This window comes from Artemia sp. Qi Xiang Cuo, chromosome 9, assembly GCF_049724085.1.
Source record: "Artemia sp. Qi Xiang Cuo chromosome 9, ASM4972408v1, whole genome shotgun sequence".
Taxonomy (NCBI): Eukaryota; Metazoa; Arthropoda; class Branchiopoda; order Anostraca; family Artemiidae; genus Artemia; species Artemia sp. Qi Xiang Cuo.
This window is the reverse complement of record NC_142802.1, coordinates 66,820,238-66,847,899: the sequence shown is the minus strand read 5'-3', so window position 1 is coordinate 66,847,899 and position 27,662 is coordinate 66,820,238. Positions and strand designations below refer to the sequence as shown.

The window sequence follows — 27,662 nt, the reverse complement described above, 5'->3', positions numbered from 1 at the left end:
ACAAGGGGATGAAGACCATCAACGAGATCATTAATATAAATTAAAAACAAAAGTGGTCCAAGCACAGAGCCCTGTTGGACACCGTTCAATATAGGCAAAGTAGTGGAAGAATTACCATTAACTGAAACATACTGAGATCTTCCCGACAGATAAGACCTTAACCATTCTAGTGGGACTCCATGCACTCCAAATGAAGATAGTTTAGACAAAATAACAGAGTGGTCAACCATATCAAAGGCCTTTGAAAAGTAAAGAAATAGACCCAAAACACACAAGCCCTTGTCCAGATTAACACGCACAAACTCTGTTGCATCTGAGAGTGCATACGAGGTAGAGAAAGTGGGACGAAAACCATACTGATGGTTAGTTATGAGAGAATTTCCTGCAGTCGCGTTAGCACTAAAAACAAATGAAGAGAGTCTACAATACACTACTCTTTCAACAACCTTAGAAATGACAGGAAGAAGAGAAATGGGTCTATAATTTGAAATTAGAGATGAGTCACCTTTTTTATGTAAAGGTAAAACATATGCAACTTTAAATAAATGAGGGAAAACACCAGAAGAAAGGGAGAGGTTAGTTATGTGTGAAATGGGGTTAGAAACAAACTGACCAATTTTTTTAAGAACATTATTGCTCAAACCAAAACCATAAACTGAACGGCTACTTGGAAGCTGGGAAATAATACTATAAATCTCAATATCACTGCATGGGGAAAGGAAAAATGACTTTTCTGCTATGGGAAAACTACTCACTCTATTCTTGGGTTAAATGGGAACTGAAGGACGAGTGGTGAAATACAAATTGAAGGCATTTGCTGAAGAATTTGTATCCACAATAGATCCATCAGCATTCCTGTAATGACATGGGGGGGACTGTTTGAGTTTCTTGCGAGGAATAGCTTCATTAACTACATTCCAAACCTTACGCAGGTTCCCCTTACACTCATCAATTTGACGCGAAAAATAGAGCTTTTTGGCTGCACGTACTGAAGTCGTAAGTACATTTTTGTAATGTTTATACTTCAAAAGATCATCCTGTGTTTTACTTTTACATGCAACCTTGAACAGAGACGCCTTCATATGTGTAGCATTAATCAGACCTATGGACATCCATGGGCATTTGGGTGTAGAATTCCTTGGTGTCTTCCTAAGAGGAAAATGCTTATCCAATAGAGCTCCCATACGACACACAAATAAACTTGTTGCACATTCAACATCATTAGCTTCAAGAACACTAGACCAATCATTACTCTGAAGACTAAGAATTAAATTAGAAATTTCATTATCTGTAAAAGTTCTAAAAGAAGATTCACCTTGCTTATTCACAGCAATCTCAGTATTAGGTACAAAAAGTGATAGATAAATAGGGAAGTGATCAGACAGATCAGTGAAAACAAGACCAGAATTAAACTTCAATTTTGGAGAATGAGAAATGAAAATATTATCTATCAAAGTGGCAGAATTTCTTGTAGGATCAGCACGAGAAGGAAAAAAAATTGAAGGAAGTAGCCCAGAAGAAGAAAGCACATCAAACAGATGGTCAAATTCATCACTTGATCCAACATTTAACATATTACAATTAAAATCTCCCAAAACACAAATACGTTTTTTAGAGAAAGTCCCTGCACCAGAAAGCTGATCAAGCAAATCACAGAACAGATGTGTTGGAAAAGGAGGGGGCTTATAAAACAAACAAACATTATCACATGCAAACTGGCTTTTCAGATCAATGAAAAAAGAATAAACAGTCCTACTATTGGACACTACTGAATTAAACAAGGATTCAAGGTCGTACCGTCTACTGAATTTAATATCAGATTTTATAAATAAAGAAATGCCCCCTGAGCACTTTGTTACCAGTCTAGGGACATGAATAGCAATATAACCATGCATATCATAAGCTGTTAAATTTTCACTATCAGATAACCATGTTTCTGTTAATCCAATTGCATCAAAAGGGCAAGAATTATCAGACCACAAATATGATTTCAGACTATCCCATTTATCTCGTATCCCACGTACATTCAAACAAAATACATTAAAGCAACTATTTAAAGAGAGAGAAGGCATGATTTTATCACAAAAATCAATAGTAGTGTGATAATTGCAACTAGAATTAACCATAGATTCAAGAAGAGGGTCAAGTGTCCAAGAAGAGGGTCTTCTTGGACACTTGACTTAGCCTTCATAGACTTAGCCTTTATAGTACTACTCTCACAGTAGTTGCGATGGTAGTAAGAGAAGTAGTTGGAGTGTTAGTGCTGTATTATTATTAAGAGTAACAGTTGAACATCCTTTTGATCAGTTGAACATCCCTCGTAGCAGCATTAATAACAGTAATAGCAGCTACATTTTGCCTTTTGGTCAACTGAATATCCCACTCATGATACCCCTGAAGTTTCCTCTTGATACGATAAGCCGTTCCAAAGATATTGCTGATAGGCCCGTATCAGCAATTGCTATGCACATAATATGCTTGGATTCAATTCAACTTTCCCCTCAACGTTTGCTTATGTGTTTATTTCAATATCCTCAGCCTTAGTAGTACACACTACAGAAACAGAGGTTTAAGTGATAGTAGTTATAGTTATAGTAGTAGTAGTAGCGTGCAAATTTTACCTTTTTGGTCAGTTGATCATCTCCCTTATAATTTTCTGAAAGTTCGAAATTAATAAACTCAGTCATTCCTGATTTGCGCCCTTTTGACAACCCATATACACATAACATGATTTATTTCAACACTCCCCTGGACAATCCTTGAAAGACCTACCGTAATGCCCTTCATATTTTGGGAACATAGTAGTCAAACATGCATATCGTTTCTCAATAGCATATACTACATGTAAACAATGATCAAATTGTCTAACGTGCAACCTTTGCCCCGATGCCTCGGGGGAGGGGGGAGTTGACATCGCAAAACCCACAATTACTGAACCTTTCAACAATACTACAAAAATAGATGTCTCAAAATTTTGTATTTTCTCAAAATAATGGACATGAGGGGGAGAGGCTAGTTGACCTCCATCACTTCTGACTCTTAAAATGGAACTAGAGCTTCCAATTTCCAAGTAAATGGGCCAATTCTAAAGTCTATGCAAACATCCCTTCCATCAAAGCCTTAATAACCCCCGGGGCATAACTAACAACCCTTGCCCCCAGGCTCCGGTGGTTTGTAACAACCACAAAAGCCTTGTTATATGACCTTTGGACTGTTTTGAATAAAATTGCTGTCCAAAAATTACTATTGGATGCATTATGGAAGAACATGACGTGTGAGGGGGGGGGGGGTTAGCTGCCCTTTGATCACTTTGACTCTTAAAAACCGATTACCAATCCAATGTGACGCCTCCTAAGTATATACGATCACCCTTTAACTGAAAACCTTATATGCCCCCAGGGCACAAACTTACAACCCGTGGGGCTGTGGGGTGGTTTCCATCCTCAAAGATATAATTTCCGGAGCCTTAAACTACGCTGAAGAAAATTATTTTTTCAAATTTTTGATTGCTTGTGTTAAGGGAAATGATGGGCGTGGAGGGGAGGGGTGGGGGCTGGTTGCTGTCAAATTACTTTTGACTCTTAAAGAGAACACCATAACTCCCTATTTCAAATCAAATGACCCCATCTGAAGTTTATACGACCAGCCGTTCCATAAAAACCTCATATACCTCCAAGAAATAACTTAGGAAACCTTGACCCAGGACTGTGGGGGTTTAGCCAACCCTAGAGGCATTTTTATATGTTTTTTGGACTTTTTTTTAACAAAATGGCTATCTCACAATTCCAATCTTATACGTTAGATGATAAGGAGGGTAGTTAGGGAGGGGACTTGTTGCCCTCTATCACTTTGGCTTTTAAAAGAGAACTATAACTTCCAAGTTTCAACCAAATGAGGCTCCTCTAAAGTTTATACAACCATCTCTTCCAGAAAAACCTTAAATATCCCCGAGGCGTACCTTACAACCCTTATCCCAGGCTCTGGAGTTTTTTTTCTCAACCCAAAAATCCTTGTTATATGATTTTTTATCTATTTTAATAAAACGGGTATCTCAAAATTTCAATTGGATACATTTCGGTACAATAAGAACTGCGTTTGAGCGGGGAGGGTAGCTGCTCTTTGAACTCTTTTACTCTTAAAAAGGGCATACCAACTTCTGATTAACAATCAAATGAGCCCCCTCTGAAGCTTATACGACTGCCATTTCCGTAAAACCTTATATGCACCAAGGGCATAACTTACAACCCTTGCCCTGAGGACTGTAGGGGGTGGTTGTCCCCAAAGACCATTGCTTGGCCTATGAGTACCAGGTTGTTTAATAGGGGGACCTGTAGACGAGATATTAGCTGGGATAGCGAGAGACATTTTGGCCAACGCCAAATCTTGTAACATTAAAAAATTCCGTATCGTATGTCTTTTTGTCTCCGGGATTTAAAGAACTCCACTGACCTTCTTTGTAGGGATATATTAAATTTACAGATGGCTTTTCCTGCTGTTCAATTTCAGAGAGTGGATATTCATGCGGGGACTCATCTGGAAAATTGGTTTCATTTCTTCATGTAAATCTTGTTCAAAGTTAGCACTTATGGTGTTGGAATTGATACCTTTGGTGCATCAACCATATGTTTCAGGGAATGGAAGGGTCTCAACGACAACAGTTGACACAGATATATCAGCAATGGGTTGGACGGGCATCACCGGACGAGACGAAATTTCTGAGTTTAATACTTGGATAGAAGATACTTCAGCCACTTCATCCGTATCTTTCTTCTCTTCATTTTTCTGCTATAGGTGATGGAAGAATAATACCTTGGACAGGCACTGGACCGGGCTCTTCTATTTTAATCTTTAGAATTGATTCTTCATCTAATTGTTTTTATGGCATCATTGGATCCTTCGTAACACCATTTACAAGACTTGGCTGTTATGAAAAGAATCACCTGACTTTAATGAAGGAGGTATTGTTGCGTTGATGAATGCTGGATGTATTATCGATTTTGACTCCACACTTGAGGGAACATCAGCAAAAGAAGATTCTCCCAACCGTTTGGACACTAGTTCTGCTTTATGAAGAAGTGACCAACGACGCAAAGAATATCTTAGATTAAGATTATCTTTACAAGTTATCTTTACGTAGATTAAACTAGCCTTCTTTTCAATATTGGTTGTAAAATATTTTTGCTCTTATAACTTTAATAAATCAAATAATATTAACATTTTGGTTACTAAATATCAGTATATGTATATTAAACTGAAAATGCGCATTCATTTGTATTCTTTTCAGTAAAGTGCAAATTTTGTTCTGGCCTTGGGAAGGTATAGGTGTTTTAAGCCCAACTTATGTAATTTCTGCTCGTTTTTAGTTTGACTCGGTTACTTATTGTAATTTCTGTTAGTTTTGGGTTTCATTTATTTACCGATGCTGATTTGTGGTAGTTTAACGCTTGGTAGATTATTGGATTTTGCTCATTTTTTGTTTAATGGATTTCTTTACTTCTCTTTGAAAAACTTATTTTGTGGAAAAAGTTATTTTAATTAATTTCTGTTTGTTTTATATTGACATAGTCTTTTCAAGGGAAAAGGAAAATAATTCTTTAAATCTTTTCGTTTTTTTAGGATTTTATAGTTCGGCCTGCTATTTGTATGATGGAGGAAGTTTTTCAACAATTTTTAACAGCATACACCCTCTTAAAAATCTGGACACAAATAGTAGGGTTTAATTTAGTTTCTTACTTCCTCTAGTTGACCTGGAATGGAAAACTTGATACCATTCACAAAAAAAATGATTACTTTCTTTGATAGCTTGGATAGACTTACACTATTTTGATGTGGTTAAATTTTAAGACCAGAAGCAGCCCCGAAAGTTTGAGCATAATACCCTCAGTCGTTCTTGAGATACTGCTGAGATGCCTTATTGGGAATTATCATTTACACAGTGCATTTTGATTTAATCTTAAGGCATCATTTATTTTTTAAAAATAATGGGCAAATGGGAGGGTGGGGGTGGGGGAGGGATTAGTTGCCCTCCAATCACTCTCGACTATTAAAAAGGTCATAAGCCCTTTCTATTTTTAATCGATTGAGCCGTTTTCGAAGTTCCCACGACAACTCCTTCGATACGAAGTGCCCTGGTTTAAACAACAACAACAATAACAACAAATAATAAATTATACCCGCATCGATCTTTACTATAAAAATGCCAAGCCTTCCAATCACTTTAGACTATTCAAAAGGGCACTAGGCCTTTAAATTTCCAATCGAATGAGCCCTTTTTGAAACGACAACGCTTTCTATAAGCACCTTAGATACCCCCAGGGCATAAATTACAATCCTTACCCTAAGGACTGTTAGGATGGTTGTCATCCTCTAACACCTAATTTCCAAAACTTTCAACTACGTTAAAAGAAATGGCTATCTCAAAATTTTGATTGGATGTGCTTGGGGAAACGGTGGGCGTTAGAGGAGCGTTAGTTGCTGTCCAATCACTTTCAACTATTAAAAATTGCACTAGCCCTTTTAATTTGCAATCAAATGTGCCCTTTTGAAGTTTCTACGACAACGCTTTCAATAAAAACCTTATATGCCCCCAGAGAATAACTTATCACACTTGCCCTGAGGGCTGGGGGGGTTGTCATTCTCAAAGATCTAATTTCCAGCAATTTCTACTACGTTGAACAAAATGGATATCTAGAAAATATGAATGGAAGTGTTTGGAGGAATGGTGGGCGTGAGATTTTCAATTGAATGAGCCTCTTTTGAAGTTTTACGACAACTCTATCTATAAAAACATTATATGCCCCCAGGGCAATACTTACAACCTTTGCTCTGTGGGCTCTGGGGGGTTTGTCAAACCTCAGATACATAATTTCTAGAACTTTCAACTACGTTAAACAAAATGGCTATCTCTAAAACATGATTGAATGTTTTGGGGGAAATGGTGTGCATGAAAGGGGGGTTAATTACTCTCCACTTACTTTCGACTATTAAAAAGGGCAATTTCAATTTCTAATCAAATAAGCCCTTTCTGAAATTTCTACAACAACTTTCTATATAATAGTACAGTAATAATACGGAAAAACATATGCCCGAACCAGGAACGAATTGACAAAGTATTGCTTTCTTCACCATCCAGACCAGAAAAAAAGTGCTGAACAACATATTCAAAATCCCTATCTCTAACCCGTTGCGAAATTTGTTTTTTTTTCGCTATTTTTGTTACATTAATTTTTATTTTTCATGAAAAAATAAAGTGTCACGAAATGAGTGGTTGATACGTCTATCTGTATCAGAATTGATAGCTGAAACCGTTTCTGATGTTAGTTTTTCTTATAAACGTCAAATAAAATGAAAAAAAATACATTTTTAGTAAAAAAAAAAATAGCAAAATTTCGCTATTTTTTGGTAAAAGAACTAAGTGATAATCATGATATCTTTTTTTTGTGTGTTTCTTTGTCCGTTCGTTTGTCTTTTGTTTTGTCCGTTCGTTTTTATATAAATCTCATATGCCCCCAGGGCATAACTTACAACCAGCACTGAGGACTGAGGACTAACAGCACTGAGGGGGTTATCATCCTAAAAGACCTAATATCCAGAATTTTCAACTACGTTGAAAAAATGAATATCTCACAATTTTGATTGGATGTTTTTGGGAAAATGATGGGCGTTAGTCACTCTCCAATCCCTTTCAACTATTAAAAAAAGCACTAGTCCTTTCAGTTTCCAATTGAATGAGCCCTTTTGAAGTTTCTACGACAACGCTATCGATAAAAACCTTATATGCTCCCAGGGTATAACTTACAACCCTTGCCCGGAGGGCTGTGGTGGGGGAGGGTCGTCATCCTTAAAGACCTAATTTCCAGAAGTTTCAACAACGTTGAATAAAATGGCTATCTAAAAATTTTGATTGGATGTGTTTGGGGAAAAGGTGGGCGTGAAAGGGGTGTTAGTTGCCCTCAAATTACTTTCGACTATTAAAAAGGGCACTAGCCCTTTGAATTTCCAATCGAATGATCCCAATTTCAAGTTTCTACGACAAAGATTTCAATAAAAACCTTATATGCCCACAGGACATAACTTATGACCCTTGATCTGAAGACTGTGGGGGGCGTGTTCTGCTCAAAGATATAATTTCATAACCTTTGAACTGCGTGGAACAAAATGGCTATCTCAAAATTTTTATTGGATGTATTTGGGGAAATACTGGGCGTGGAAGGGGTGTTAGTTGCCTTCCAATCACTTTAGACTATTATAAAGGGCACTAGGCATTTCGATCTCCAATCAAATGGGCCCTTTTTGAAGTTTCTACGACAACGCGTTGTATAAAAACCTTGTATGCCCCCAGAGAATAACTTACCACACTTGCCTTGAGGTCTGTGGGGGGGGGGGGGGTTGTTATCCTCAAAGGTCTAAATTCCAGAACTTAAAACTACGTTGAATAAAATGGCTATCTCAAAATTTTTATTGGATGTGTTTGGGGAAAAGGTGGGCGTGAGAGGGGTGTTAGTTGCCCTCAGATCACATTCGACTATGAAAAAGAGCGCTAGCCCTTTGAATTTCCAATCGAATGGGCCTGTTTTGAAATTTCTGCGACAACGCCTTCTATAAAAAGCTTATATGCCCCCAGGGCATAACTTACAACTCTTGCCCTAAAGGCTGTGGGTCCTCCTCAAAAACATAATTTCTATGTGCAAATCAAATACGCTGAACAAAATGGCAATCTCAAAATTTTGATTGGATGTGTTTCGGGAAATGGTGGGCTTGGAAAGGGTGTTAGTCGCATTCAAATCACTTTCGACTATTAAAAAGGGCACAAGCTACTCCGATTTCCAATTGAAAAAGCCCTTTTCGAAGTTTCTACGACAACTTCTACGGTACGAAGTGCCCTGCTCTAAAGGAAAAAAATAATATATTGTGCCATCATCGTTCTTATATGCCCCCTTAGGGCATAACTTAAAACCCTTGCCCTGAGGGTTGTGGGATAGTGTCCTCCTCAAAAACCTATTTTATATCTCGAAACCAACTACGCTGAACAAAATAGCTATCTCAGTAGAGGAGGGGGTCCGACTCCCACGCCCACACCAAATAAGGGCATAGACTCCCACGCCCACACCATATATGGGCATAGCCTCCCTAGGGAGAATGATTACGTAATGGGGTGAATGACCTCTTTTTTCAAGGTCGATTTATTTGATGTTTCTATGTGTAATAACTCCAGGGCGAAGGTTGCACATGCGCATTGAATTCTAACGGGAACAATGTTATTGATCTAGGACTCGAGGGGGAAGTAAATTTCTGAGAAATTGATTACATAATCGAAGGGGAAGTGGATTTCCGAGAATTTGATTGCGTAATCGATTGGGAATTTTATTGATCCGATAACGGGAAACAGGATCACGTGTATCCTAGCGAATCAGGGTCAGTCTAGAGTCAGCAGTCAGAGTGAAAGGATTGAAAAATGAATAAATTTGAGAAAGAGAGAATTAGATCAAATCTAGTGTTTATCGAAAGACATTTGATTTTAGACTACGTTTTTCTCAATTTATCTCTACAAAGCCGTACATTCTCCCATCATGGAATGCTTAAAAATATAATGAGAAGTGGGTCTTTCCCCTTGGAATCATATTTGAACGTTTTAAGATGTGACTCAAGCTCTTATAGCCAATTTATTGATATATTAATTAAAATAAAGCAGAATCATATCGTGGATATACTTTTGAAAACATTGCCAATGGATTCAATGTAGATGGCTGCCCTATCATTCGAAAGAGGTAACGTTACAGAGCTACTCCTCTCTCCCCCATTTCCCTCTCATTGAATTTATCGAACGAAGAGGATCAGTTTCGTTTTAGCTGTGAGTGAGTTGACATCGGAAACCGAAAAATGTTCTATGTATGCCCATTGTGCATGTACATTCTTGGCAGTTGGAATCAATGTGAGAATTGTACAATTATTGATGACTATAGTGAAAAGTGTAAATTATGTAATCCTTGTAAATTACATAGAGGCTATGCAGTACAAATTAAAGGGTGTAATTGATGTCTTGAGGAGGTGTGTGACTCTCATCCTAGAGGGCACCTGTGCTCCAATTGTCACTATGATAAATGTGATCAGTGGGAGAATACTTACCCCGCTATGATTGGAAAGAATCCCAAACGTGATTTCAGTTTATTTCTATGAGATTGGTATCGTCGCGGATTTAAATTATTCTGGGAAGAGGAATCTGGTCTATGATTCAACTATTGGGGTAACAAGACAATTTGGTTTTTACATCACCGCTGTGATGACACCACCTGCTATGACTATAAACCAAGTGATTTTTATTTGGCTGTTACGGAATGTGATTCACCACTTGAAAACATTGTATGTGATATTGCTTCAAATAGACAGATTGAAACTCGTGAATTTCATAATATGAATGCAAATAGTATCATTGACTATACAAAGAGATATGACAAGAGTGAAGTTACATTGTACTGTAGAAAATGTGACCCTGACTTTGCAGTGAATCAATATCAATATACAGTGAATCCAAATGATTTACCAGCATTAGCAGTTCGCGATAGTTGCCTATACATCGAAGATGAAGAAATCTAAAAGTGGAGATTTAAAAACATTGTTGTATATATATACATTTTATTAATAGACAAATTCACAAACATTTTTTAATGCAATTTACTCTTAGGGCACTAAAATCAATACCGTAGAGCTCTGAGATGATATTTTCCACTAGAATGTCATTCAGACTGGGATTGTCACCATAAATTTGGAGAAATTGCTTGTAAGTATAGCCACGACATCGGAAAACACAAAATAGTAGTGCGTGGAAGCCGCAGCTTTTAGTCGTTAGATCCTGCACCCTCTTCCGATTCTGAATAATAGTTTTCCCACTGCTCTCAATATAGTTGCTGATGTGGGGTGTGTAGAATGTGTAGGGTAGACCAAGAGGATCAAAAATTCAATCGTCGTCTTCATTGTTTGAAAGATGTACAGCCAATGATCTGTCAACACAGTCGACGGACTACTATTAACAATAATTAAGGTATTGTTGACACTTTGAATTTTTCCTAGAAAGTCCGATGGCAGACAATAGGATTTGTACTGAGACATGTAGGGGTCCATATTAAATACATTGATTATTTGACTGGTGTTCATGGCGCCAAGTCTAGTAGAACACTGCCTTCGGGAGTGATTTCCCAATGGGTTTCATATTGGTTTAGTGAAATTAGTGCAATACTCTCAACCAATGGGTCGGCAAATGTACACTCTAAACGCACACTCCCCGTACGTACTATACTCATATCCTGTGTACCCGAAAAATCCAGTACAATGATACCATGTGTTTTAGCAAACATATCTTCGGTTATAGCATTTTCGAATAGTTGCGAATCATGATCTAGGGTTTGCATGGTCAACTCATACAATGTTCTATAGGATCTATCAAAAGATAGATTGTAGAGTGGGATGCCGTTTACTTTGCACACAAGAGATGAAAGTCCAAACATCTCGAATTTATGTGGACATTCAGTCCAGGATCCAATTGCACTGGCGCTTTTTACAAAGGTCAAAGCCGATTTCGAGGGAATTTCGCCATTGATAAAGGATGAATCGGTGAAGGTGCGTGAGCCCATTGCAATATGACGTTGATTGGTGATTGTAAGAGGAACAAGTAGTTTAATATTGTTGCCATTGGCTCTCAGTTTTTCCACGGCCAAAGCAACAGAACTCATGACCTGTTGTTTGCGTACATGAAGTAGTACTGTGGTGAGGGAGAGACTTACATCATGATTGCCAGCAAGTTCTTTTCTTAATATGAAATTTGATGGTGCAATCGTCAATTTTATATCCAATTTAACATTGGGTGGCATCCCGTGGGATATATTAAATATTTCATTATATATTTTTTCAACTAGATTTAATTCACTAGTTGTAGCATTTTTAAGTGCATCTGTACTATCAGTATTAGTAATATATTCATATCCATTGGAGGTGCCTCTCAATTCCTTGTATGACTTGGGTGTCATCAGCATGAATTGCATATAGCTTGTATAGTTGGAGAGATGGTTGCTTGTGCTCACCAGCGTGCCATTGATGTAGACACTAATTTGACGAAATAAATTATGTAGTATACAATTTTCAAAGGATATCCCATCGGCCCGAATTGGCATTGTATTATCGGATTTCTGAACTTTCATTTGCAAATATATAAATGTGGACGATAAATCTATGAAGTAGTCTTCATTGGAATAAATTTGAAAGTGGATATTGTCGGAGAGGGGTTGTAGTGGATAAAATTGTTCATAGTAGCCATGCTTGACACTCACATCAACATTTTCGGCATTGAATAGATTCAATGAGGCGGTGATTGAAGGTTGAGAATCTTTGTGCGGTAGGTAGGACATTCTAGGAGAAGAAATCTAGTTTCATTCTAGCAATATTCTTCCTGGGGCTTCTGGTTACACTACGTGTCGGCTTTTTCCTTCTTTTCTATGACAAAAGGGAAGTCTTATGTTTCCGTCCTGAGTAAAGACTGATGAGTGATGCGTTGTTTCTTGACCTTTTTAAACCTTTACCATTCTGTTTTAATTTCTCGCCAAGGGTTCGCGCACTGGACCTAAGATTTTCCGAAGCACTTTTTTAAAAATCCTTGCCAGAGCCCCAATCGTATAGTGTAGAGGATTCAAAATCTGTCGCAGCCGGTACAAGATATTTTCTAGCCAGTGGTAGCGAAGAGCAAAACAGCTTAGCACACCAGCTGCCAAGACCGTAGCCAGACAGTGATGAGCAACCTTCATAATAGTCCATTCCATTGCCCTGTGGTCTTGGGCCAAGAGTATTAACATAGCAGTCAATATCAGGACAAGTGAATACCACTTTTTTATTAGACATCTTGCAGTTGAATGATTGGTCGAAAATGACATGTAATCACAGCCAAACCTTTTGAAATTGCTATTGTATCACCCAATTTAGTTCTTAGTGTTAACCGACAGAGATCCAAATAGGAAGTGTTTACGGGGATATATTGAATATGCTTTATATTGTAATGGTGAATATGTTCTTGAATGGTTTTTAGATAAAGAACACGTATGAGGGGACCATTTGAGTTAAAAACACGAGATCTTTACAAACATGAAGGATAGAGAAAAATAAAGGTTTACTTGTAGAAGTAAGTCTGATATTCAGAAAAAATGAAATGACTGTTTCTGGCACTTCTAGCATTGATTATATTGATTTTAAAGCCAAGAACATCCTTTAGGTTATCATTGAGAATAACCTTTTCGCTGGAAATAGGTAAACTAATGTAGATCTTGCCCTCCTCCTTTGAATAGTTGAAATGAAAAGCTCCCTTTTTACGAGTGGAAATTCTTTTACTGATAGTACGACATAAATTATTCATACAGGTGAGTTCCTCGTAGGGTAATTCAATATATGGATAATCCAACCAATTGATTTTTTGAATTTGTTCTTGATCACCTGGTGGTGGCGGCCAATCATAGGGTCTAATTTTTATTTCATATTTACGATCCTTTCTCAAGATGTCAAATGTATTTTTGATAATACATTCGACAAGAGCCACTTCATACTTTCCATCGAAATTGATGGTGGGGGAGAGTTTTGTTCAAAAATCACTTCTTCTATTCAGATAATTTTAGAATGGATCAGAAACATTGGACATGAAATTCACATAGAAATCACTGGGCATGGTTAATATCTTCAGCACTGATCCAAGAATCATAATCCGAGTTGTATCCTATCCAGCGAACAAGTAACTGTTTCTTACCATGGCGTGTACGACTCTTTAATATCTTTTCGATTTGATAAATTTCACTAGTGTTTCTAACTTTTTGCAGTTCATATTCATAAAAACCACCGAGAATCTCATCATCTTTGGTGTCTCGGAGTCGATAAGTTATGGGTATGGTGTCTAGGATTTTGGACACTTTAAAAAGTTCGGTGCTCCATAAATAATTCCCCTTTTCAAAAATACTGGTGGTTCTATTAATTCGAAAAGTATCACCAACATTGAATTTCTTCTTCTTTTTCTCTTTTTCACCCTTGGAGTATTGCTTTAGAAAAGCATCAAATTTATTTTCACTATAATGAACATCCGTTAGTGTAGAGTTGGACAGAGATCGATGGGGTCTATGGTTGTATATCTGCATGATTTTATATAAATCATGAATAAAAGACGATTTATTTTTCAATGTACAATATCTTGAAATTAATAGACGAATCTTTGTTAATAATCGTTCGGAAAATGTAGCCTTTATCAGGCTGTGTCTGTGATATTGGATTTTATTATATTTCAAAAGAACCTTTTGCACCTGGGGAGTAACAAATTCACTGCCACGATCCGATTGAATTTTTCTATATGAATCCTGTTGGAGAATAATTTCAATGGCCCGAGCAACTTCAATACCTCTCTTTGATCGTAGTGGAATGGCATAAGCATAGCGACTAAAGATACTGATTGCCACTAGAATATATTTGTAGGGGGCATTGTGACGTTGTTGAAGTGCGTCTAAAGTTAAAAGATCCGTTTGCATTATATGCAGAGGGAAAAAGGCTTTAGTTTGTCGATATTGTTTACTGCGAAGCCTGTGATTCTGATGTAGTGTGTAACTCGGCTCATTTTCTAGATACTCATTTGCATTTTTCAATGTGGTGGTGCCGGAGACAGCTTTGGAAAGCATTTTGGGAGAACTTAAACTCCCCGCTTCCCCAATATTTTCATAGACACCTTTCAAAACTTCATCCATTTTGAGCGTAAACACGTAGTGTAATGATCACTCCCCTTTTGCAAACTGGTGGGCGAATCAATTCGTCTTCGCTTTTGACTAGCAGCCACAGGTGTTGTAAAATCAGTGGCGCTGATAGTATCTTCAAATATTGAATCTTCTACTTTTTTAAATGGTGTTGTTGGTGGACTATAATCTCTTAGTTTCTTTATAATTTTCTTATTGCCAATAAGAATTTTGGGAAAGTTTGATACAAACAGAAAGTTGTATAGATTATAGTTAAAGGAAATAATTCCCATACGATTCATTATCATGTCACAAATTAAATCAACTATATTATTTCTTTTTCCTTGTACTATTACTCATTTTCCCGTTCTCTTTAATTGAGCCTGATCACCAGTTTTCACCAAAAGATAAGATAATACTCTTTTCCTCTGTTTTCGATAGGACAATGGCAATAGTTTTCCAATTTTCAATACACTCGAATTCAATTCCTCCTCCTTTGATTGCTACTGCAGAATCTTGAGATATTTCTTGTGGAGGGGGATCGGTGACGGTTTTTCTCTCACAATATGGTGTAAGTTTGTCCACGCGTTACAGTGCATCTTGAAGTAAAATTAGTTTTTTGTCATCTGCAATATTTTCGTCGTTAATAAGTATGATTAGATTGTCCTCAAAATATTCGACGGGTGAGAGGACAAGCTCAAATGGTGTCAATTTATAGGGTTTTGACATTCTTACTAGAGAAAACTGTTTACAATTCCTGCAATTATTGGCAGTAAAAGTGTGAAAAAGCTACCGCCTGCTTGAAGGAGTCGTTTTCTTTTCAATTTTTTCCCTTGTTTTTACAAGCCAAGGCGCGTACAGTGGAACGATGTTGCTTTGTCTGTTGTCTAAAACCTTCTGGCAGTTGAACATTATCATCAGTTAAATTTAAACAAAGTTCAGATATCAGATTAGTGAAATCATTTTCAGCAACATGTCTTAGTATAGCTTTCCTAATCATGCGTTTTGAAGTGCGTAAAACTGAAAATAAACGCTGTTGTTTGTGTAGTTTCTTTAGTGTCATAATGATAACTAATAGCATTTTCTACTGTGTACCGGAAGATATACTGTAATTTCATTTTTGAAAATGTTGGTGACTACACTTAGATCCTCTGGCGTGCTCTGATTAAGATCCAACAAAATGTACCGGTTTGGCTTGCTTGTCGCCTGTGTGTATGCTTAAAATATAATGTTTGGGGTGCGGGGTTATATCGGATTTTTGAGTGTTTTGAGCTAGCTAGATACACGACCGACTCGATAGATAATATAGATAGTGCAATTCAAAGCAAGGGTTTTCAGACATGTGCTCTGATGAAACAGATTGTGTAGAAACAGAATAATAGAAATGTGTTCATGGTGGGAGCGAACAGTGAACAATTGTAGCATTTCCTGTGAGAACTGTTAAATTGATTCAGCCAAATCATCGATAATCAACCACGAGTTCGATTCAATACTATTGAAAACATCAAGTCCTCGTATGAATTGTATTGGTATGGCTGTGTCAATAGCTTCTATTTTATCATAAGACTCTTGCCAAATACTATAGCAATGGTAGATTTTTTCGGTTTTTCCAAAAACATTTTATCGCAATTTTGAATTATTCTAGCTAAAAGTGTTGTTTTTCCCGACATTGAGGGACCACACAGAAACGATCTGAAGGGTGTTTTAAATTGATACATGCTGCTGACAACAGTTGGACTACAACTAACTGTAAATCATATGTGCTCAATGAATAAGTAGTAATTTTTCCCCATAGATCTATCTATTCAAGAACAACAAAAACAATATTTTATGGTAGCATTTATTTCGACATTGCATGAAAACAAATATTTGCGGTCAATATGAATAATAATAAAAATAACACTTATTCAACGTGACAAAATTTCACGGTCAAAATGAAAACTCTATTTGTTCAACACGGGGCAATGATAACACTGTATTAATAAGTACTTATTGTTCTTATACACTTTTCTGTACCACACTTTATGTAAAATAAAAAACACTTTTTGCCCATCATCAACAACACTTTTCTATACAACACTTTTTGTCAACTTAAACACTTTTCTATACCTGACACTTTTTGTACAACAGAAAATACACACTCAGGGAACTGAGTAGCACAGTTGAACTTGATTATGGTGAATTTAAAGGTGTGGGATCCCCCACCCCCGGGGACCGCGGGGCCGAAGGCTGGCCAGCCGCGGGCGGGGACCCCCCCCCCCCCCTGGGCGGCCGCGGGAAGGGACCCCCCCCCTCCCCCCGGGAGCGGCGATGGGAAAACAATAGTTGTCGTCACTGCGACTGCTACAGGTTAGTGGGTGGGTTAGTGGTGGTGGTTAGTGCTTGGGTTAGATGAGGTTGAGTTAAGGTGGTTAGATTGTCAGATTAGGTTAGTTTTTCCAGACCAAGTTGATTGCGATAGTCTATGCATTCAACTCGGTCCGAAATACGGTAGTGACCGTGGGGTAGGACAGTCACACCATTCTCGAGCACATAGACTTTGTCGGATATACACGACATTGCATTCTTTTCCACTCTCACAGTATAATTTTTATACTGTAGAGAGCGAATTGCAAGCACTTGTGCTCTTGGCACCAGGCTACCTTCTACACAGTCTCTGTACACGCTCATGTTCAAATTACTCTTTACAAAATTTGTAGGCACCCCTTTACAAGCCTTCTTTTCGTCCCCACTCTATGTGTCCACACAATTAAATTTGGGGCCTAGGACCATCACCCGAGATATCAAATTACTCCCCATCTCGGATTTTGATTTTAATAGTTGGTTGGGGGCTTGACGATTCACCATCTCTGGTTAGAGAGTTGGATTCCAGTTGGTGAAATCCATCCGCGAGCTGATATGCACCCCATTTTCTAAATCACCCAATAAATCCAATTCAGTCCCATTTACCTTTAACAGCAGAGAATCTGTAGCACCATAGTAAACTTGAACCTCCCCCTCCCGTGGCCAGTGCACCTTGCACACATTGTAAAAGAACGACAACATGAGCTTTTTTGAAATTTCTAGTACTGAACTGCCACCTGCAATATTCTTGTTCAGTACTACATCTCGCTTTCGCCTGTGTAGAAGAACCATGCCAGTCTCTATGCTCGTGAATGATGTAAAATTGGGGTCGGTAATAATTCGTGCACACTCTAGAGGGTCAGTCACGACGTCACAGTGAGATCTATTACGAACGCTTTCACACATTTTGCCAAACGCTGAATTTAGAATGAGCTTATACATTTCCTTCTCCACCTTTGAATTTGCCTTAGAGCGTTTATCGACAAAGGTGTCGATAAACGTTGTCAAGTAGGGTCGCTGATTGAACTGCAGGACCCTGTGTATTTTAGTGATCTTGAAACCATTGCTCACCATCCAGTGCAAAAGCACATGGTGAACAACGATATTCTCTTTAGGGTCCAAATCAGCAATCAGTTTCTGTTTGGAGGGAGTCCAGTGCATCCCCATATCCTCAACCAATGAACGATTGTAGGGGCTCAGCGAGTCCCTGCTCACGGGCCGATTGATACAGGGAAAAACAAAATCTTTGACTGAGTCGTGAAGTGCCAGCGGACTGTGACCGTCAACTTCAAAGAACCATCCTTGTGGCCCATTGTCCTTGACGGTGGTAATGTCGGGGAACTCACAAGGATTCTCAAGCCATTGATAGTTCCCACACGGCAAAGAGTAATGTGACATTGCCGAGGGGTACAATGAGTTCATGTCCAAGAACACTGCATTTGACTTTGCACCGGTGCTTTGTCCGCTCGGATCGGTTGATAAGACGCGGTACCCATGAAAACATACCCTCCCCTCATTGAACGCTCCACAAAAAGGTACTGATTTACATTGGTGATTAGACCTATTTCCTCCCTGCTAATTTTTAAAATTAAATACATTACTAAATAGGGTGTAGAAAAATAGTAGCCTATATCTAACCCGAACTCTGAATGGATCTGGTCTGTGTTCTTACAGACTATATCCAACAGAGTTAAAACGTCACTGGCCAAGTACAGTCTACAATAATCCCACCCATTTTTACAATCCCCCTTGGACCACACCCTCTTGGCAAACTCATACTCCTCGGCTGTGCATTCACTGTTGGTCAGTGAATTGTAAAAAGCTTCAATTGGAGGTAGTTTCTTCTCACTTAAGCGAGCGCCAGAACAGTAATAGTAGTATGCATAGATACCTTTGCATGTCAACAGGTCATACATTTAACTGTCTTGAAAGTGCTTTTTAATCAAGGGAAAGTTATAAAAATTGTCGCTTTTTTGCACTTTACTCAATTTACTCAAAGCCTTGGGAAAAAAACTAAAGAAATCTAAAAATCTGATTTTATTCCAGCACATAAGCCCATTATCCACTACCTGCCATTTCAGCTCGAGAAGCAATAACTTCTCAGATGATTTGGGAATTATGTTGTAGGTAAATGAACTATTTACCCATGGACAATCTACTCCCCCTCCCTCCCTCTGCATACGTGCCCGTGCCGGTCAAAGAAATTTTAAATCATAATTGGAATTATGAATAAAAACAGGGATAAAAAACTGTTGGCTAACATTTAAATTACACGATTGATGCGCAACCCCTCTAAAATTACTCCCCCCGATGATATTTCCTGCCACCAATGGTCATGGTCTCTGAATTTCCCCCTCTCCCCACGTTTCCCTTTAGTCCTCTTATCCACCTCTGCAAACTCCCCCTTACAAACCCAACATATTTTTTGATTTTTAATCGCGAGACGATCCTCTGCAGACAGCACCATTGGATAATGGGTATTTCTTAAACGAGAAATAGCACCATTAGCCGTGCCAATCAGTTTAGTCAGTGCCTTGTCCATGCACTCCCACTCGTCCAATGTTTCAACTATTTCTAACAACCGCATGGTGTTAGAACTATCTCTTTGCGCGTGGGCGTAGGACACTGCAATAGCCTGATGTTCTTTGACTCGGTTTGGAAATTTGGGGTCATTCACCTCCACCAGCTTAGCTTCACAATCCAAAGATATTTTGTTGCACTGGAGAAGGGTATTTTGAAAATTTTTAAAACGTAGAATTGCCCTATCCCCTGAAACCGTTTCCACTGTCTGGTAGCCATGCCGGCTACAATGCTTCATGTGACCCCGTAGTTTCATATCACTACGGAATTGTGAAAAGCATGTTGGACAGTAGAAATGAGTCCCCCTTTTCATACCCTTCCCAAGAACGCTACTACTGTCAGTGATAGGGTTAAAATGACCGATTGTGTTCGCTTGACTAGGTGGTGTATATAGCAACCGAACCCAGTGTTTAACCAAATCAACTGAGGGACCTCTTACGGGGAAAACCACCCCCTTCTTTTTAGAGCGAGTCCCATCTTCAAATTAAATTTCGTATTGTACCACAGTAACGCCAATATTTAAGTGGGCATTAGCCCTTTCAAACATGTCAATGGATCGAAGCGTTACTGGGTATTTCCCCTCTAAACAAGAAAAATCTACAACTGGGAAAGCGGACCCTTCCTTCCCATGTATAGCCCAGTGATCTAAATTCTTCTTGGTAGCGTCATCTGCTAGAGGCTGAAAGGCTGATATGAGGAAAGCATATCGGAAACACTTTTGATCTGTTTCAAAACAGATCTTCTGGACACCACGACAACCTACTAGATCTGGATTATAATTTAAAACTACTACCCTTGCTCCCCATGCCCCCCTCTTAAAGTAAAATCTTTCTTTATTTTACAAATATTAACGCTTAAATTTTCAACAAAAAGAACTAGAGATCCACTACTGTTTTCATTAAAGTTCTCGAGATGCGTTATAATTTGATCGACCCAATCCATGAAAGCTCCCTCAAAATTTTCTAAATTTGAATAAACCAAACGCATCTCGGAATGTATATAAATGAAAATACACCTCACTTTTTCCCCCTTTCAAATAAAAAACCTTTAAAACAACGGAAACTTTAATTGAATCGCTCCCCCTCCCCACGTGGAGTTGAGTCTCCACGAAGGCACGACTTTTCTCTACATCGTTGTGCACACTTTCTATCGGGTCATAAACAAATTTTCCCGCCATTAGTGGAGTAAAAGGATCCCCAAACGTCGCAGTGAAAACAACTATATTATTTAAAATTCTGTTGGACAGCTGAAAGTCTGGGGGAGTTGTACCCTCCTCTCCCTCTCGTATATTACCCCCTCCCCCAAGCTGTTCAACAATAACTAGCGAATGATCCACTTCATGTGTTTGAAGTGGAGTCGTGTTGGGATAGGAGGGTGGAGGGGTGCCTTGTAATTTCCCGTGTAAAATAATCTAAAAATTGCAATGTGTTTGGACTCAAGTCTACCAGCTCAACTGCGCTATAATCAACATTTAAAAAATCACCTAAAAAGTCGTCAATATTATCTGGAATTTGATGTAAATCATCCCATAGTGAATTGTTGGGGGACTCCACGTGTGCCTCCTCTTCTTCTCCTACTGTCGAGCAGGTGAGACGGCGAATATGGGACCAATGCTCGACCAATCTATAAATGAAAAAAATAGCTTATTTTCAAAGTGTTCAAATCATCCCTACTGTTTTTAAAATTTGGATTATTATTGCTTAATAACATTTGGTTAATTCAACTGAAGATAATCTAAGATATGACATGGAAGGCGACAATTTGGTCGTTTATTTTCAAAGTTTTAAAAATTTTTTTTTTTTGGCGCTCCCCCCCAGCGCCCCCCCCCCTAACCTTGTCCCACAGCGCTTCCCGGACCATCCGGGGCACTTTTCTGTGCCACAACACATCCCTGTGGCACTTTCCTGACCCGGGGCACCTCCCCCCGGCGCGTGCCGACCCTTGGCCCCCCAGCCCTCCCCCGACCCCTCGGCGCATTCCGGGCGCCGGTTATTTACATAATGTCCCAAAAAACCGTATTGTTATTTGGCATAAGTCGTTTTGCCTACTCCCCATACAGGTTGTCTATGACTCCAAATGAGCCTAGATTATTTTTAATCGCGTGTCTGTTCTGTTTCCAAGCGTATTCTCTGGGAAACAGTACAATTAAATTCGAGAACCGTTAATTCTTATTCAGGAATGTCTCTCCATGCAAAATCATGGCAAGTTGATCTAGACATTCGTTACGCAAATTAGAATTAGGCCTATGTGTAAGAGATTGCAATGCTATAATATCTGTCCAAAAAAAATTGATTGGGGGAAAACATCCTTTAAAATCTATGAAATTATAATTTTACAGTTTTGAAAAAAAGCGAAAAGCAAAAACATTGAGGAAATTGATATAAACTATTAGTGTTTTGAAAAACCATGGTCTTTACTTGATAACCTCCTCATAGAAAATTGTGTTTAAATAAAACGGCAGTTTATAACGCAAAGTCAGTTTTCTATGAGGAAATTATGTCCGGGATCTAGTATCCCTTTTCGGCTACACTACGATCCGACTCAGCAGACTGCGGAATTTATGCAATAACAGTGACCTGATTTAAACGGGGGGGGGCAATGTCCTTTAATATCTCTGACATAATTTTACTGTGATGAAATAAAAGGTTTACTTCTAGGCCACTTAAAACTATAATATTCTAGCAAAAATAGTATTTTGTGATAAAAAGGTTCTCAAACAGTAAACTAGAAAATTAGCTAAAAATATTATTATGAGATAGCGGCGAAGCGATAGCAAAGATTAGAAAAGAGTGGTTTCTATGCAAAAAATTACATTTAGATAAGTAATATGAGGTCAATATCTCACAGAGATAAGTTTATATCGGGATTGAAAAGGACTGAAGATTTGAAGAAAGATAAAGGTAGGAAAAAATGCTTACATTTTTATATCCCGGATGCACTTGGGTGCCAGATGGCCCAGGTAGTGTGTGTTGGAGGGTGGACGGGGCGGCGTCGCTATGTTCTTGCGCGACTGGTCCGGCTATTTCACGATCTTGCATAGCTTCGGCAGTTGTTGTTAGCCGTCCACTCTCTCTTTAACTTTCTGCCAGGCTGCATTGGGGCTGGCACTGATGGGGCTGTCTCGTCATCTCTGGCTTTCTTGGAAGGATGGGGCACGCATTCTTCATAATTTGCCTTAAAAGGAAGAGAAAAAATTAGTTTCAAAATAATTTGCCCCTTTTTATAGAACGAAAGTTAGTATCATCATCCATATAATTTTGTTTAGAAAAGCATTTATCACTAAGAAGCCGCCTCCCCCTAAACCCAAAAGCACAGCAATAGGTAAAATTTGCAAGAAATGCCCCTATTTTTACCATGCTGAGAAATTTTTTTAAATGTTTCCCGTCTATAGGTCTTTAAAATAGATCGTTAACCCATCGACCTGTAGGCCTATATTTTGCAAACATAGGTTAAAATGCTATTCAATTTATACATAATATTAGCTTCATGCAACTCAAAAAGACTTTTCTAGCCCTGCTTGCTTAATTAGTGTTTTAATTTGACAGAAGAATAGTTCCTTTGACTTGACCGCGTTTGTAAGCCGGAAAGGGTGACTGCTAATTTTAACCACGCACTGGACTCTTGTGTCAAAACAGAACGGCATTTTCACTAAAAATTGACAGAAGTCAGCGGTCACTTTAGTTGGAAATATAGATAGAAGGATAATTTTTTATTTTTGAGATAATGTGATTTTAAAACCATGGTGGGGGGGGGGATTGAGCGGGAAAGTGCTAAGGACGGAATTCCACAGAACATTTGGTCTTTTTTCGAGAATTGGTTTGGGTACGACAATGGGTGAGGGAGGGGGGTCTTGTTAGACCCTAGTGAACAAACAGATTGTTTCTCTACTTCAACACAGGTTGTATAGTCCTGAGCTTAATTATTGCATCATTGTGTTTTAATTTGACGGAAGAATAGTTCCGTTGACCGCGTTTGTAAGCCGGAAAGGGTGATAGCTAATTACATGCCTCACATTGGAGTCTTGTGTCAAAACCAGAGCAAGCTAATAACAACAGAGCGATGAATGTCTCAGTTAGAGAAAAGATTACAATTGAGAAAAGTCAAACTTTAATGAAAAGAGAATTATATCTTTTTGCGATAATTTGGGATTGTAAAACAATGGTGGGGGCGGGGGCTGAGGTGTCGAGGGTAAAAGAATATATTTTATTTTTTCCATTGATTATAATTATGTTTGTATGGTTTGGGGGGGGATTTGGGGTAAAGGAATATATTTACGTTTTAGCTGAATATACTGGAGGATGTCCAAGGAAACAATTCGTTTGAAAATAAAAATAATGTGACTTACATTGCAAATTGAAGTTGACATGGCTTCTAATTCATCAAATTTATCCATTGTTGTTTACACAGCGTCAAAATACTTTCTGATAATTGAATCACATTGCATGTCCGTTATATACGAAATCTCAAGGGAGAATTGTTATGTAACGGGAAAATCATATGTAAGCACGTCTCTGATTGGCTGAGAAGGAGGATGTATCCGACTCGCTGATTGACTGAGAAGGAAACACGTGATCTAACTGTTTCCGGGAAAGTCATAACATTGGCGAGAGCAACAATAACAAATACTATTTCTGGACACCATGACATTCGCCTCGAGCATGTACATGACCAAAATCAACAACAAATACTATTTCTGGATCATAACATTCGCTAAGAGCGTGCACTTACAACAACAACAACAAATAAATCGACCTTGACATTCGCTGAGAGCGTGCACTTACAACAACAACATCGACCTTAGAAAAAGAGGTCATTGACCCCATTACGTAATCATTCTCCCTAGGGAGGCTATGCCCATATATGGTGTGGGCGTGGGAGTCTATGCCCTTATTTGGTGTGGGCGTGGGAGTCAGACCCCCTCCTCTACTTATCTCAAAATTTTGATTGGATGTGTTTGGGGGAATGATGGGCGTGGGTAGGGGCTAGTTGCCCTCCAATCACTTTTGGCTATTAAAAGGGAACTAGCCACTCCAATTTCCAATCGAATGAGCCCTTTTCAAGGTCTCTACGACAATTCCTTCGATACGAAGTGCCCTGGTCTAAGACCACGAAAAAAAAAAAAAAATAATAATACGTTGTGACCACACCGTTCTTTACTTAGGCAGCGCCATTGCGCTGCCTAGGATTTGTCAACTTAAGTTACCCAAAAAGGAACTTTTTTGTGCAAAAACCTCAAAAAAGTTATTTTTCAAAATATAAGCGGGGAGGGGTGGATCTAGGGGGTAAAGCCTCGAGCCTTCCTTATAACATCACTGGAAATATTTTTCTGAATTTCCTCTTTGGAAGTTTAACAGCCTTGGGTAGGTTGACCTCTAAAAAGTTCCTATAAGGGCATGGGCGTACGTAGCTTCTTGTCTAGGGGGGGGGCAGCCAATTCTGTGATGGTGCGCGGGGAGGAAGCTGAAGTTACATTGTCAGTTCACAAAACCTTATATTGCCAGCAATTTCTATCATATCTATGAAATTTTTATTAATAAGTGATTACCAAAAATCATCAATAAGCTTCAGCATTAATCTTCTTGGATGAGACCTAAATCTTTCCAAGACATAATGGATAATTGCTTCTTGTTTGACTTTTATTCTGTCATTCCAGCTGTTTATTTCCAGCTTTTTCAACCAGCTACCTTTTATCAACTGCTTTTTCAACCTTCTGTTTTTTCAATCTTCTGCTTTTTCAGCCATATCTAGCGTAAATGTGAAGTTATAGGGGGGGGGGGGAGCAGCGGCCCTCCTGCTCCCCCCTTCTTACGCCCATGTATAAGGGTTCATTAGCATTTTAAGTTATAAATCTGATCACTATTTAGATATTCTCCATTTCCCCCTGTTTTATCCTTCATTTGTCAACCCTTCAAAATATTCTTAAGCAGCTTCCTTTTCAAGATTAAATAAAAAAAACAAGTTTTTTAAACTGAAAGTAAGGAGCGACATTAAAACTTAAAACGAACAGAAATTATTCCGTATATGAAAGGGGCTGTCCCCTCCTCAACGCCTTGCTCTTTACGCTAAAGTTTTTTATTGTTTTAAAAAATAAAGTTGTGAGACAGAGTCAAACTTTAGCGTAAAGAGCGAGGCGTTGAGGAGGGGACAGCCCCTTTCATATACGGAATAATTTCTGTTCGTTTTAAGTTTTAATGTCGCTCCTTACTTTCAGTTTAAAAAACTTGTTTTTTTTATTTAATTTCTGATCGTTTTTTAGTTAATGCAGCTTTTATTTGCATAAAAATTTTACTTTTCTTTTGCTAAATGAATGTCTTTACAAATTAACTTACGTAACTAACTTCTATATTCGTATATTTTTCTTCTGGCAAAAATTCAAAGTTGCAGATTTTTGCAGATATGAGCTTGAAACCTATGTAATAGGGTTTTCTGATACGCTGAATCTGACGTTGTGATTTTCATTAAAATTCTTCCACTTGTAGGGGATGTTTCCCCCTCTTTAAAAAATCGAGTAAATTTCCTCAGGCTTGTTGCCTTTGATGAGTAATACTAAACTTAATAAAATTTATATATTTAGAATCAGCATTATAAACACATTCTTTTGATACATTTATTGACATCAAAATTCCGTTTTTAAAAGTTTCGAATACTATTGAGCCGTATCGCTTGTTTTTTTATTGTTTTTTTTTATTACGTATATGTTATTACGTATATGAGGGGGTTCTGCCCTTAGTCAATACCAAGCTCATTACGTTAAAAGTTAAAAAAAAATTTTATTCACAAACCTCTGAATCACAAAGGCCGTTTAATTAGAATAGATAGCTCTTTTGAAAGCACTAAAAAAAAACTGTAGCTTAAAGAGCGAGGTATTGACTTGGAGGAGAACCCCCTCACATACGTTATAATTTCTGTTCGTTTTAAGTTCTAATATTCCTTCTTACATTTCAGTTGAAAAAACTTGGTTTTTTTTTATTTAATTTCTGATCGTTTTTTAAATAATGCTTGGAAATCCGGCGCCCCCTTCATAGAAATGTCCCTTACCCCAAAGAAACATCCTCCACGGAAATATTCTCCAGAGTAACTCCCTCCTCTAGCCCCCCTCCAGAAAAAATCCTTCCTGAAAATGGTTGTATACTTCCCAATAACCAATAAATAATGCTGGCAAGTCCGGCGCCCCCTTCATGGCGATTTCCTTCCCCCATGAAAACTTCCTTCATGAACAGATCCTCCAACATAACCCCCGACCCACCCTTCCCTCCCACTAGCAGAAAAAAAACCTCCTGAAAACTTCTGTATACTTCCGAATAACCATTACTATATGTTAACATTGGGTAAAGTTCATATCTTTTAGCCCTCCCTCTGGGTACTTCGGGGATTAAGTCATCCCAAAAGACATATTTATCATATTTTCGACCATGCTGAACAAAATGGCTATCTCAAAATTTTGATCGGGTGACTTTGGTAAAAAAGTAAGCGTGGGAGGGGCCTAGTTGCCCTCCATTTTTTTTGGTCACTTAGAAAGGGCAATGTAAATTTTATTTTCCGTTCCAATTAGCCCGCCCATGATATTGTAGGACCACTGGGTCGATACGAAAACCCCTGGGAAAAAAAAAAAAAAAAAACAAACAAACAAACAAATAAACACGCATCCGTGATATTTATCATGGCAAAAAATGCAAAATTCCACATTTTTGTAGATAGGAGCTTGAAACCTCTACAGTAGGGTTCTCTGATACGCTGAATATGATGGTGTGATTTTCATTAAGGTTCTATAACTTTTAGGGGGTCTTTCCCCCTTTTTTTGAAAATCAGCCAAATTTTCTCAGGCGCGTAACTTTTGATGGGTAGCTCTAAACTTGATGAAAGTTATATATTTGAAATCAGCATTGAAATCTGATTCTTTTGATATATCTATTGGCATCAAAAACCCGTTTTCTAGAGTTTCGGTTACCATTGAGCCGGGTCGCTCCTTACTTACAGTTCGTTACCACGAACTGTTTG

At 38.3% G+C, this 27,662-nt stretch overlaps 1 protein-coding gene across 1 annotated transcript in view; it reads right to left on the bottom strand.

Annotated features, from left to right (window-relative positions):
• LOC148948959 (uncharacterized) overlaps positions 1 to 27,662 on the bottom strand; it is a 110,923-nt gene that overhangs the window by 80,549 nt on the left and 2,712 nt on the right. The window contains 2 exon segments of the mRNA XM_089095070.1: positions 756 to 2,179; positions 4,620 to 4,785. Of these exon segments, the coding sequence (XP_088951196.1) occupies positions 756 to 2,179; positions 4,620 to 4,785 (1,590 nt within the window).